Consider the following 13233-nt stretch of genomic DNA (forward strand, 5'->3'; position numbering starts at 1 on the left):
ACCTTCTGGGTAAATGCGGGTATAATCTAAATTTAACCTCTATTTTTTAAGGGGGTTGTCTTAAATTCAGAGTCATCTTCTGTTTGGGCAGATACGGCATTTCAGTTTTATCTGTTGCTTTGTTCAGAGGTTTTGTAACCTTGTTTTTATTTGGAAGCAACCCTGAGTACTTCTACGAGCAGATAGGCAGCACTTGAATCCCTTAAACAATTGAATGCAATGAACTCTGTCTCACTTTGTTTGTGTAGGTGAGACCCGAGAAGAAAGAACGTTCCGCAACTGGATAAACTCCCTGGGTGTCAACCCCCACGTGAACCATCTCTACTCGTAGGTCATGGCACTCGATGGTGTCTGCTTGCTAGAAATGCTGGGTTCCGGAACAGGCTAGAGCAGAGCTGCTTGCCCTTTTTAAAAGCAGCAAAAATGTGCTGGTCTGGTGGTAGCAAGCATGACTTGTCCCCTTTGCTAAGCAGGGTCCACTCTGGTTGCATCTGAATGGGAGATGTAAGATATTCCCCTGAGGGGATGGAGCCGCTCTGGGAAGAGCACCTAAGAACATAAGAACAGCCCTGCTGGATCAGGCCCAAGAATGCCCATCTAGTCCAGCATCCTGTTTCACACAGTGGCCCACCAGATGCCGCTGGAAGCCACAGGCAGGAGTTGAGGGCATGCCCATTCTCCTGCTGTTACTCCCCTGCAACTGGTACTCGTGCAACTGGTACTCATGCTTGCATGCAGAAGGTTCCAATAGGAGGTTTGGAATTGCTCTCTGCCCTATCATGGAGATGCCAGGGAGGGAACTTGGAGCCTAGATGTTTTTCCAAGAGCGGCTCCATCCCCTGTGGGGAATATCTTACAGTGCTTACACTTCTAGTTCCCATTCATATGAATGCAGGGTGGACCCTGCTTAGCTAAGGGAGGCAAATCATGCTTGCTACCACAAGACCTGCTCTCCTCTCCTAGGAACATAGGAAGCTGCCATATACTGAGTCAGACCATGGGTCCATCTAGCTTAGTATTGTCTACACAGACTGGCAGCGGCTTCTCCAAGGTTGCAAGCAGGAATCTCTCTCAGCCCTATCTTAGAGATGCCAGGGAGGGAACTTGGAACTCAGAGCAGCAGCAATTCCTGCCTGCAACCTTGGAGAAGCTGTTGCCAGTCTGTGTAGACAATACTGAGCTAGATGACCAATGATCTGACTCCGTATATGCAGCTCCCTATGTTTCTAGTGGTGGTAACTGCGTTTTTCTTTTTTTAGTGACCTGCAGGATGCGCTGGTGATCTTGCAGCTCTATGAAAAGATCAAAGTTCCCGTAGACTGGAATAAAGTCAACAAGCCCCCGTACCCAAAACTGGGCGCGAACATGAAAAAGGTAAAAATGGCTGGTTACCTTGCTCCCCAGTGCTTTCTGGACGTTCCTCCCCTGGAGAAACTTTGATATATTGTGACTCAGTTCAGATGCATTGTGACGCTAAACTGTAATTTAGTGCTATAAGCATAAGCTGGCACAAGGGAAGGATGTCTAAAGCCCTTGTGGTTCTGTTGGCTCAAACCAAGATTTCTTATTTCACCCTGATTTTGGAAACTGTGGCTGGTACAAACCAAAGTGGACAGCCAGGAGACCCAAGGTTGCCTACCTCTGGTCTAGCTTGTTAGCTCTCAAGCGGTTGCTGAACTACAGCTCCCATCATCCCCAGCTACAGTCTGTTGTGGCTGGGGATGATGGGAATTGTAGTTCAGCAACAACTGGAGAGTCACGGTTGCCTATCCCTGAGCTAAACTAATTTGGATGAATCGGGAAACTACAGTTTATTAAAAACAAAACCGAACCAGAACCTTTGGTTGTCTCTCCCATCTCACACAAGTCTGAGGCTTCTACCTGTAATGCTGAACCTTTGTTTTGTGCAGGAGTTCTCAGTCCTGGGTCACCTGATGTTCTTGGACTCCAGCTCCCATCATCCCCGGCCACAATGATCCAAGACCATTGTGGCTGGGGTTGATGGGAGTTGTAGTCCAATAGCATCTGGGGACCCAGGTTCGAGCTTCTCTGGTGTGATGTGTTTTCTGAACCAGAGATGGTTTTTCTGCTGAGGAACCCCTGTGCATTGCCAAGGATTCCGTTTGTGGGGCAAGTTTCAGGGTCCACACTCCGTTCCCTTTTGTTTTCTGCAAATTGAATGCCTCTTAGACCACACCAGATGCACTCTTGTGACTATGCATTTGCAGCTCTGATCATGCTGCTTTTCAGAGATGCATGTTCATTGTCACTGACCTCTCTGTGAATCCTCAATTTAACATCCCAGAGGTTAAATCTCAGTTTGAAAATGTGTCTCTAGTCTATATCCAGGGCTTCAGTAATACAAAATTCTGAACACTTCTGAATTGGTCATCTGTACATTTTGCAACTGTGGGAAACGGGAGGACCCACAGAGGCAGAGCAGGTTCAAGTCCCTAGCATCTCCAGTTGAAAAGGTCTAGAACCAGGCTTGCTCAACTTTGGCCCCCCAGCTGTTTTTGAACTACAACTCCAATAATGCCCCGCCACAGTGGCCAGTAGCCAGGGATTATGGGAGTTGTAGGCCAGCATCTGCAGGTGGGCCAAAGTTGAGTAGCCCTGGGCTAGACAGTAGGGCTGGAAAATATCTCTCTCCACCTGAAACTTTGCAGAACAGCTAAGTAAACATCCTGGACTGGGCAGCTTTCATACAACGACCCAAAATCTTACCCCATTTCTCCCTCTTCTCACAATTCTCCCTTTCCCCCCCTCTTTCTTTCTTTTTTGCATGCACAGCTAGAAAACTGTAACTATGCCGTCGACTTAGGGAGGCACCCAGCCAAATTCTCCCTGGTGGGCATTGGCGGGCAGGACCTCAACGATGGGAACCCCACTCTCACGCTGGCTCTAATGTGGCAGCTGATGCGAAGGTATGCTTAAGCCTGGTTTGCAGGCCGTGCGCCTCGGGCTGGTCTTTACCTGCTTCCAGGGACAGGTGTCACACTGGAGGAGCTGTAGCTCATTGGCAGAGCCTCTGCTTTGCGCGCAGAACGTCCCTGGTCTAGTCTTTGGCAGCATCTCCAGGTAGGGCTGGGGAAATCCAAAGTAATTTGGATTATGTACCCCACCTAGAGTTCTACATATCGGGCGGTATATAAATATGATAGATAAAAGACCCTTCTCTCTCTGAGGCCATGGTGGGCAGGGTTGCTGCAGACAACACCTCGCTAAGAGGGCCAGGGTCTGGCTCAGCAGAAGGCAACTTCCTGTATTGACTGTCTCTCCTGCCTTTTCCAGATATACCCTGAATGTCCTTGAGGATCTTGGGGATGGTCAGAAAGCAAATGACGACATCATAGTATGCTGGGTCAACAGGGCATTGCAGGAAGCTGGGAAATCCAGTTCCATCCAGAGTTTTAAGGTGTGTCTGTGTGTATCTTTTCCTCTTTCTTTTCAAATAGGGGAAGGGGACTGGATTTCTGAGCTGCCGAATGGCGCGGTGGGGAAATGACTTGCCTAGCAAGCCAGAGGTTGCCAGTTTGAATCCCCGCTGGTGTGTTTTCTAGACCATGGGACTATGGGAAACACCTATATTGGGCAGCAGCGATATAGGAAGATGCAGAAAGGCATCATCTCATACTGCGTGGGAGGAGGCAATGGTCAACCCCTCCTGTATTCTACCAAAGACAACCACAGGGCTCTGTGGGCGCCAGGAGTCGACACCGACTCGACGGCACACCTTAACCTTTGCTGGATTTCTATCTTCCATGCTTGTAGAAATATACCCAAAGACAAATGTCAAGTCAAGTTAGGCTTTCTTATGTTCAGTGACCAACAAGATAAAACAACAAAGGCTGACTATCGCTGATTCTGTCATTGTTCCCCATATTGACTGGACATAAAATTTGCCCTAGATGCTGAAAAACAAAATTTAGCTACTATGTCACCTATTAGAACTTCTATCCTCTAAAAAAAGCTTAACATAAAAACCGTCCAGATGCCCTGGGAATTTCACTAATAATGATAAAATCCAATCTCAAATCTCGATAGGAACAGCGGCACAAAAGAACACGAGTTAGTGAAGCTATTTTCATGAGAAGCCAATACCGGGCGAGGGCAGCAAGTTCAGTGGTGTGAGCCCCCATCTGGAGTCTGATATGGGACAGCCTAAACACAGTTACTAGCTATATCAGTCCAAACCATGCAGTATAACAAGGTCACGTTCCTGGAACAACAAAGCAGTGTGTGGTTAAAAAGTTCACTTTGTTTTTATGACAGTCAACCACACACATAGCTAAAATTCCTGGATGTGTGTTTGCAGCTCCAAAGGCAAAAGGTACCATCTTTTCCAAAACATTACTGGCTCAGTTGGCTCACAGAGAATCTGTTTTTTGATGGTTAGGCATAGGGTGCTTTCTAGAAAAGGGAACTTTGCAAATATTTGATTCCTTTCTCTGTTCAGTGATCTTCATTGTTTTCCAAGCAAAAGAGCTTCTTCAGTGTGAGAGCCGTTTCCCCGTGTGCTGACCTCTGCACAGTACTGTCCTTTTCTTAGTGCTGGGAGGGCCCTTTAAGAGAGATGGAGCCCCCTCCGGAGAGCAATAGGAGGAAAGTGCTGGGAAGGGTGACACTTCCTAGCACTCTGTGCCTTCCAAGGTGGTGCAGGGGCTTGTGGGCTCTGTTACCCTTAAAGGAGGCTGCCGCTTGGGCACTGGGCAAGGCACAGCGCTGCACAGTGAGAACGGCACTCTCAGCCTGCTGCCAGAGGGACTGTGCAGAGTTTTCAGCTTTGGCTGAAGCTTTGCACAGGCCCAATAAACAATTAGTCAGGGGGGCACACTTATGGTTGGTGGGAGCCGCAACGGACTCCCAGGCCTTACGGTGAAGTAGGGGTGTGCAAACAGATTCGAATTCGAACCAGCTCGATGTTGAATGATGTTGATCGAACCTGTCCCTGTTCGGCTCGGTCTCAAGCTGAACACCTCCAGCTAGTTTGGGGGTTCTACATTTTTTTTGGGGGGGGAAGTCTTTTTTTTAACTGAAACTCACTTCCTCAGAGGCCCTTGGCGCATGCACAGTGGTCTCCAAAATGGCAGCTACAGAGTCCCAGAATGGGCTGAAAATTAGGGATGTGCATGGAACCATCTGGCCCGGTTCGGTTCAAGGCCGAACCAGCCTCGAAAGGAACTGGGCCAGTTTGGTCTGGCACCCCTTGAAACCCACCCACCCCGGTCTGGTCCGGTCTGGGTAGGGTGGGGGGGTTCATGAATTTCAAAGACTTAAATTTTTTAAAATTACCTTAAAAATGATCATCGAGGCAGCGGGGGTAGGAGTGGGGGCGGAGATTCCCCCTCCCCCCACTAGCCTTCAATGCGCACCCCTTGGGCCTTTTAGGACCATTTCCCGGCCCTTGCTAAAAATGGCACAGTGGCCCAAATGGCAGCTGCCGCACATGCTCAAAAGGCCTCTGTGAGGCCTGGTATGACCCATGGCTTCACAGAGGCCATTTGCACATCCGTGGTGGCCATTTTTGTTTTGGCGGCCATTTATTTTAAAAAAACCAAAAATAGCCATCGCGCATGTGCAAATGGCCTCTGCTAGGCCGTGGGTCATGCCAGGCCTCACAGAGGCCTTTTGCGCATGTGTGGAGGCCGCCATTTTGGCTGCCGCACCACTTTTAGCAAGGGCAAAAAAATGGCCCCAGGGGTGCGCCCGAGGTACCCGAGGCCCGAGGGGTGCGCTTTGAAGGCTGGTGGGGGGAGGAGGAATCTCCACACACACCCCACCGCCTCGACGATCATGTTCAAGGTAATAATTTTTTAAGTATGTAAAATTCGTGAACCTCCCCGAACCATCAGGGTGGTTCTGGTTCTGGGGGCTATCGATCTGGATGGTGTTTGGTCTGGGGGTCGAACCATTGAACCCCTGAACCAAAACCTCGAACCCCCGAACCTGTCTGCACATCCCTACTGAAAACCACCCGAATGGGCCGTAATGACATGGGGGGAGGCTGAAGGGGGACCCGCTGGAGACCTCCCCCCCACACATGCACATATGGCCACGGCAGGTTTCAGTTTTTAAATTATTATTTTTTTAAAAAGTAAAATTCCCAAACTCAAACCGAACTGGTGGTTATTCGAGGGTGTTTTGGGTGTGCACAAAACTGAACATGTCTAGTCCGAGTCCGGTTCAGACCCGAACCAGGTATACTGGTTTTGTGCACACCCCTACAATGAAGGACGCTGCCCTATGAAACAGGTAGTGTGGCAGATGCCAATAAGGCAGCGAAGGATCTCTCTGCAATTAGGCCTCGGGAAATGTGGATTCTTCCCAAGTGTAACAGCTGTCTTTTCCATTGTATTTGTTTTCTCAGTTCAGCCGTTGGGCGTGTTTTTTGGTGTATAATTCTGCTTCACCCCCATTTTAATTGTTATTAGTGTACCGCTTTTCAGCAAAAAATATTATGAAGCGGTTTACATAGCAAAGAAATGAGAAGACCGTTCCTATCCCAAAGAGACCCACAATCAGTGGTACCAGCACCAGCACCAGCTGCTGGGAAGAGGCTGTGCTGAGGCTGGAGAGGGTCAGTGGCTCAGTAGAAGGGAGCCCCCACTTTAAAAAATGTTCATACGTCCCCCTCTGATTTCCTCTAGGACAAGTCCATCAGCAGCAGTTTGCCGGTCGTGGATTTAATTGATGCCATTCAGCCTGGTTGTATAAACTATGACCTTGTCAAAACAGGAGATCTGTCAGAGGAAGATAAACACAGTAATGCCAAGTAAGCCACTCCACATCTATTGACTATGGGCAAAGATGGGCATTTCTTTTCAGGGAGAGGAGTTTTCAGGCAAATGAAAAACTTCTTCAGACAACCAGAGAATCGATTTTGAATGTGTTGCTCCCAGATGTTGTTTTTACGAATGCTTATATCCCCCTCGCGTAACACTAGAAGCAGGGGTCATCCCATGAAACTGATTGCCAAGAAATTCATGGCCAACTAATGGCAGTACTTTTTCACACAATGCATAATCAGCTTGTGGAATTCTCTGCCACAAGATGTGGTGACAGCCAGCAACCTTGTTGGCTTTAAGAGGAGCTTACACAAATTCATGGAGGACAGGTCTGTCAATGGCTACGATAGAGCCAGCGTGGTGTAGTGGTTAGAGTGCTGGACTAGGACCAGGGAGACCCGAGTTCAAATCCCCATTCAGCCATGAGACTTGCTGGGTGGCTCTGGGCCAGTCACTTCTCTCTCAGCCTAACCTACTTCACAGGGTTGTTGTGAGGAGAAACTTAAGTATGTAGTACACCGCTCTGGGCTCCTTGGAGGAAGAGCGGGATATAAAATGAAATAAGTAAATATATCTATATCTTTATATCTCCTGAGGGCTATAGGCCACCTCCAGCCCCAGAGGCAGAATGTCTCTAAATACCGGTTGCAGGGGAGCAACAACAGGAAAGGGGGCATGCCCTCCCCTCTTGCCTGTGGGGTTCTCAGAGGCACCTGGTGGTCATTGTGTGAAACAGGATGTTGGAGTAGATGGGCCTTGAGCCTGATCCAGCAGGGCTGTTCTTATATAATGCTTCTCAACAAGAACAAAAAGTTCATAAAGTGGCTCACACAGAAACAGATATAAGACAATTCCCAAGGCTCAGAATCTAAGAGACATACGGTAGACACCAGCAGCCGCCACTGGAGGGATGCTGTGCTGGGGTTGGAGAAGGCCAGTTGCTCTCCCCCTGCTGAGTACAAGAGAATCACCACTGGTGTCTCCTTGCTCAGTTAGCAGGGGTGATAGTGATGGCCACTAGACTAGGGTGGCTTTAAAAGGGGACGAGATGAGTCCAACAAGGAGAAAGAAGGCAACCAAGGTGATCAGGGCCCAGGGCACCTTCCTTACAAGGCTCCCACAACACTAGAACTAAGGGTCAGCCCATGAAACTGTTTGCCAGGAAGCGGAGGATCGACAAAAGGAAGTACTTTTTCACCGAGTACCAGGTTGGATGGCTTTAAAAGGGTCTTAAGACACATTCATGGAGGACAGGGCTATCAGTGGCTACCAGTCTTGATGGCTCTAGGCTGCTTGGGGGCTTCCCAGAGGCATCTGGTGGGCCGCCGTGGGCAACAGGATGCTGGGCCAAGTAGACCTTGGGCCTGATCCAGAAGGACTGTCCTTATGAAACGGAGAGGCCCATCGAGTATCTCCTTGCTTGCACAGGTACGCCGTCTCCATGGCTCGAAGGATTGGTGCCCGCGTGTATGCCCTTCCCGATGACCTCGTGGAAGTCAAGCCCAAGATGGTGATGACCGTGTTTGCCTGCTTGATGGGGCGAGGCATGAAGAGGGCCTAAGAGCAGGCGCCAGACCAAAGCACCCCAACCTCCCGCCCTGCCCCAGTCCACCTCTTGCAAGATCGGCTGTTTCCAGGCTGAAATGCTGCCGGCTTAAAGAACTGTTGATGTGTGTGTTCTTGTTTGTTTTTGTTTTCCGAAGGAGGACTCTGTTTTGCTTTGCAAGAGCTTCGCAAGGTGGAAATGCAATGAGAAGTCTCGGGGAGGGGAGTGTTAACCAACCAAAGCGCCCCCTTTCCCAGGAACCGAAAAGTGTTTTATCGTTTTAAGTGCCCATGGAAATGTATTTGTATGGCTTGCTGGAGCAGGTTACTGGCTTGGCCACCAGATAGTTCTTGCCCCAAAGGTATGGGTTTTTGGTGCTCTGCCAGCTGTGGTTGGTAGCAGTCTTAATAGTGAAACATTTTGCTCTTCTGTTTCCACAAACACACAAACAAAAGGCCTTGTTTTTAATTTGTATCTGGTGGTCTGTGTGTGTTCTGGGGTTGAGTTTTCATTGAACTTGCTGTAACTTTGCTGTTGCAAAGGCAGTAACCAGAGCTGTGTGTATTCCACACTGTATTTTACTTTTTAAAAAACCCCTACATGCTAGCTAAGAGAAACCGAATCCTCTTGAACCTGTATGAACTATGCAAACTGGGCCACATTGCATCATGTCTGTCCTGTGAAATTTATTTTGCATCATTTAGTCATGGGGGAGGGCAAGGACCTATCCCACTCGCTCCTTGCGCCCGACCAATGGCGTCTTGCTCTGCCATCTCATTGGCTCCTGAGATCTCATCTAGCATTTCCCACACACTTCCAAGCATATCTTCATGACTAGAGGCCTTTTTTAAAGGACTAGAGACCTTTAAATAACAAAACAAAAAGAAAGCTTTGATTCTCAGGAAGCTGTGCCCAGTACTTCATGCTGTCCTTTTTCTGTGCTCCCTGTGGAATTGCAGCCTGCATGCAGCTCTGGCAACTTCACTCCAGGCGGAGTGTGGCGGGTGTGTGCATTGGTGTGCAAACGGTACTTCCAAAGATATGTCTTCCGGCAGTATTCGTCCTTCATGGTGCTGCTCTTTTTTCTTTCCGCCCCGGTACAACCTAACAATATTTTTTATTCCTTTACAAGCATAGCAGGTTTATTTTTGCTAGTTTTCTATTATATTAAAAAAAATTCTTTGTGTGAGAAAAGGACCACTTTCCAAAGCCCCTCCATTGCCAATGGCTTAACTAAACCCAGAGAACTGAATGGATGCATCTCTGTATTTTATCTTGGTTTTTGTTGTTCTTGCCTAGATCATTTTCTTTTCTAGAATCTGCTTGGAAATAATCTTAATTTTTTTAAAAAAAACAAAAAACCACAAACCCAATAATTTAAGATCCTATTAGACAGATTGTCAAACTGTGTGAGAGGCACGTGATGGATGGGACCAGGCAAATTCCATAAAACAACAGGGACCAGTAACTTGAAGAGCAGAATGTGCCGAGATTGAAGAAAACTATTTTTTTATAAATAAAAAGGAAACGTTCTTGTCACCAAAGAGAAAAAAAGGCATTCTATCCATAGGAGCAAATGTACTTTGGGTTTCGTGAGCTGTTAGCTACCCTTGAAGGCATATTGCAGTCCTTAGCTATTCCAAGCATTGTAATATGGTGGCAAAGCAATTGATGAAATAAAGTCATTTAAATGCAGGCTAATCTGGTTTCTGTTGACACACACTTTCCCATGGAGACCTTCCTGCTTCGAGCCCTGGGCCAAAGTCCAAGCCTACCTAGTGAGTACCTTTTTAAAGCCTGCTTCATCCTCCCATCTGCAAAATGGAGCAATTACAAATGGCCAGCCATACAAACTTCCTGCACAAATTAGTACACAGTGCATGTGAAAGGTTAGCCTCTCTTGGGAATGCAGCCACAGAAGTGATGCCTGGAAGGAAGAAGTTAAAGAGTCCCAAGAGCAATACAGTATGCCAGGGGTTTTCAACTTGGGGCCCCAAATATTGTTGGACTACAACTCTCATCATCCCCCATTGTGGCTGGGGATGATGAGAGTTGTAGTCCACAACATTTGAGGACCATACATTTGAGAACCGCTGCAGTATGGCAATGAAGTATGCCTGTTCATCCCAGCCGCCATAACTGCCCCTGACTCTCTTCCCCCTTCAGCCCCAGCTTGTTCTCCCCCCCAACCTTCAGCCCCAGCTTGTTCTCCCCCCCAACCTTCAGCCCCAGCTTGTTCTCCCCCTCAACCTTCAGCCCCAGCTTGTTCTCCCCCTCAACCTTCAGACCCAGTTTGCTCTCTCCCTCCCAACCTTCAGACCCAGTTTGCTCTCTCCCTCCCAACCTTCAGACCCAGTTTGCTCTCTCCCTCCCAACCTTCAGACCCAGTTTGCTCTCTCCCTCCCAACCTTCAGACCCAGTTTGCTCTCTCCCTCCCAACCTTCAGACCCAGTTTGCTCTCCCCCTCCCAACCTTCAGACCCAGTTTGCTCTCCCCCTCCCAACCTTCAGACCCAGTTTGCTCTTCCCCCGCACCCACCAACCAGCTGCCGCCTCATGCCTCCTCTGTGCCTGGGCTCCACCGCCTGCCCAAGGTCAGGAACTCTCACGGGGGTGCCACCACGCATCCCCACTGGGCACATCTACAAGAATTAATTATATAGATTATAGCTTCTTGTTGATCTCCCCCATTAAGGGACCCACAATGTTTAACCAAGGATATTGGCCAGAAAATAGGCCTTCTCCCTGCCAAAGTCAGTGGGGTACCTGGAGTGCCTGCCAGCCCCAAATAAATGCTCTCTCCTCTCCCTAAATCGCTGTCATCTTCAGGTTGCAATCCTAGTCATGCTGACTTGGGAGTAAACTTCACTCGGAACACCATGGGATGTATTGCTGAGCAAACATACATAGGATGGTGCTGTAAGGCAGTTTCCAGCTCCTATGATATTGCAGGATATCCCTACCTGGGGGCCAATAAAAAAGTGCATGCGGGCTGGATCTGGCCCCCAGACCTTAGGCTGTGCAGGCCAAGCACCTGACTCAGAAAAAGGTAGCCCTGAAAGCCTTGTAGGAGACACAGACAATTGAACCTGCGAGCTTCTAAATGCAGAACAGGAGAGAGCAGATACAGGAGCCCTTGGTACATCAATTACAAAGGGATCCTGAGGATGTATGCTTGCAATGCAACATTCCAAGGTTCACTACCCCCATGTGAGGGGGAGTTGGCTGGATCACCACATCTAAATTCTGGTGGTCACGTCTAAAGAAGGACATTGTAGAACGGGAAAAGGTGCAGAAGAGGGCAACCCAGATGGTCAGGGGCCTGGAGCACCTTCCTTATGAGGCAAGGCTCCAACACTTGGGGCTTTTTAGTTTAGAAAAAAGACGACTGCGGGGAGACATGATAGAGGTCTATAAAATCATGCATGGTGCAGAGAAAGTGGGTAGAGAGAAGTTCTTCTCCCTCTCATAGAACACTAGAAGCAGGGGTCATCCCATGAAACTGATTGCCAAGAAATTCAGGGCCAGCAAACAGAAGCACCTTTTCACACAATGCATAATTTGTGGAATTCTCTGCCACAAGATGAGGTGACAGCCCACAATCTGGATGGCTTTGGAGGGGTTTGGATAACTTCATGATGGAGGAGAGGTCTATCAAGATGAGGTGACAGCCCACAACCTGGATGGCTTTAAGAAGGGTTTGGATAACTTCATGATGGAGGAGAGGTCTATCAACAGCTACTAGTCAGAGGGCTATAGGCCACCTCCAGCCTCAAAGGCAGGATGCCTCTGAGTACCAGTTGCAGGGGAGTAACAGCAGGAGGGAGGGCATGCCCTCATCTTCTGCCTGTAGGCTTTCAGCAGCATCTGGTGGGCCACTGTGTGAAACAGGATGCTGGGCGAGATGGGCTTGATCCAGCAGGGCTGTTCTTATGATCTGAGGAGTTGATGGCCTCTTGCACAAAAATCCCCAGGCAGGGATCAGAGAAGGAGCTGTTTTAATCCTGCTTATTTCGCTTTATCCCTCCTACAGCGATCAGCCAGTGTTCAGATGCAGAGCAGGAGGCCTTGGCTGTGCTTCTGATTTTTGGCCTGGTGGACTCTGTTTGCCACACAGGGCTGAGGGAAGCTGCCCACACCAAGGGTCTCTCTCTGCCACAACCCTTAAAGGGCCAGGGGCCCTCTGGTCCCCCATTGCATCGGGCCCCTCTAATCTAAACCACACGGGGAAGTTTTTATCCAGCTGTCCTTTCTCAATGCCATGTTGCTATAAATATCAAATATGTCTGTTGAAGGCAAAAAGTGGCAGGACAGATAAAAGGCATGCAAATCAAGTTTTGGGGAGGATTCAAATTGGCGTGGGCGGGTTTCGTGTTGCAAGTCTTGTCTAGATTCCTTTTTCACGCCTCCCCAACTCACCATCCCCCATGCAGCTGAATTATGGAGGAGAAGAACTAATGGGGTTCCAATTGTGCAAATCCCCCAGAAATAATGTTTGGCCCTGAGTTCAGGAAAAGCCAGATACAAAGGAAGAATTTAACTGTAGACGCGGAGAGAGGTGAATTAAAATGACTCAGTGGTGTTATATTTCCTTTCAGACACAAGAGGGCGCCCCTCCGGTTTCTAAGGATAGCAGATGGGAGGCCTTTTTGGTCTCCCTGCAATTTTTGCAACTCCCTTGTTATTGCTTTCGACCACTCGCTTTACTGCTGTCAGGGGGGAATGTGTAGGATCCGACCATTCAGCAGCTGAACAGAGGGAAAAGGCACTGGTCTTGTGGTAAAGGTGAAGTGTGCTGTCGAGTCGGTATCGACTCCTGGTGAACGTAGACCCCTGTGGTTGTCTTTGGTAGAATACAGGAGGGGTTGACCATTCGCTCCTCCCGCGCAGTGTGAGATGA

General features: G+C 48.7%; 1 protein-coding gene across 7 annotated transcripts in view; it reads left to right on the top strand.

Moving 5' to 3' along the window:
- Positions 1-10029, top strand: part of PLS3 (plastin 3) — a 59015-nt gene extending 48986 nt beyond the window's left edge. For all 7 annotated transcript variants that reach the window (XM_053274286.1, XM_053274284.1, XM_053274285.1 and 4 more), the window contains 6 exons: positions 249-327; positions 1260-1374; positions 2794-2927; positions 3295-3418; positions 6651-6775; positions 8217-10029. In XM_053274286.1, the coding sequence (XP_053130261.1) occupies positions 249-327; positions 1260-1374; positions 2794-2927; positions 3295-3418; positions 6651-6775; positions 8217-8349 (710 nt within the window). In that variant the 3' untranslated portion in view covers positions 8350-10029. The remainder of the gene's footprint in view (positions 1-248; positions 328-1259; positions 1375-2793; positions 2928-3294; positions 3419-6650; positions 6776-8216) is intronic.
- The last annotated feature ends 3204 nt before the right edge of the window (positions 10030-13233 follow it).

The sequence above is a fragment of the Hemicordylus capensis genome, chromosome 11 (genome assembly GCF_027244095.1).
Source record: "Hemicordylus capensis ecotype Gifberg chromosome 11, rHemCap1.1.pri, whole genome shotgun sequence".
In the NCBI taxonomy this organism is placed as follows: Eukaryota; Metazoa; Chordata; class Lepidosauria; order Squamata; family Cordylidae; genus Hemicordylus; species Hemicordylus capensis.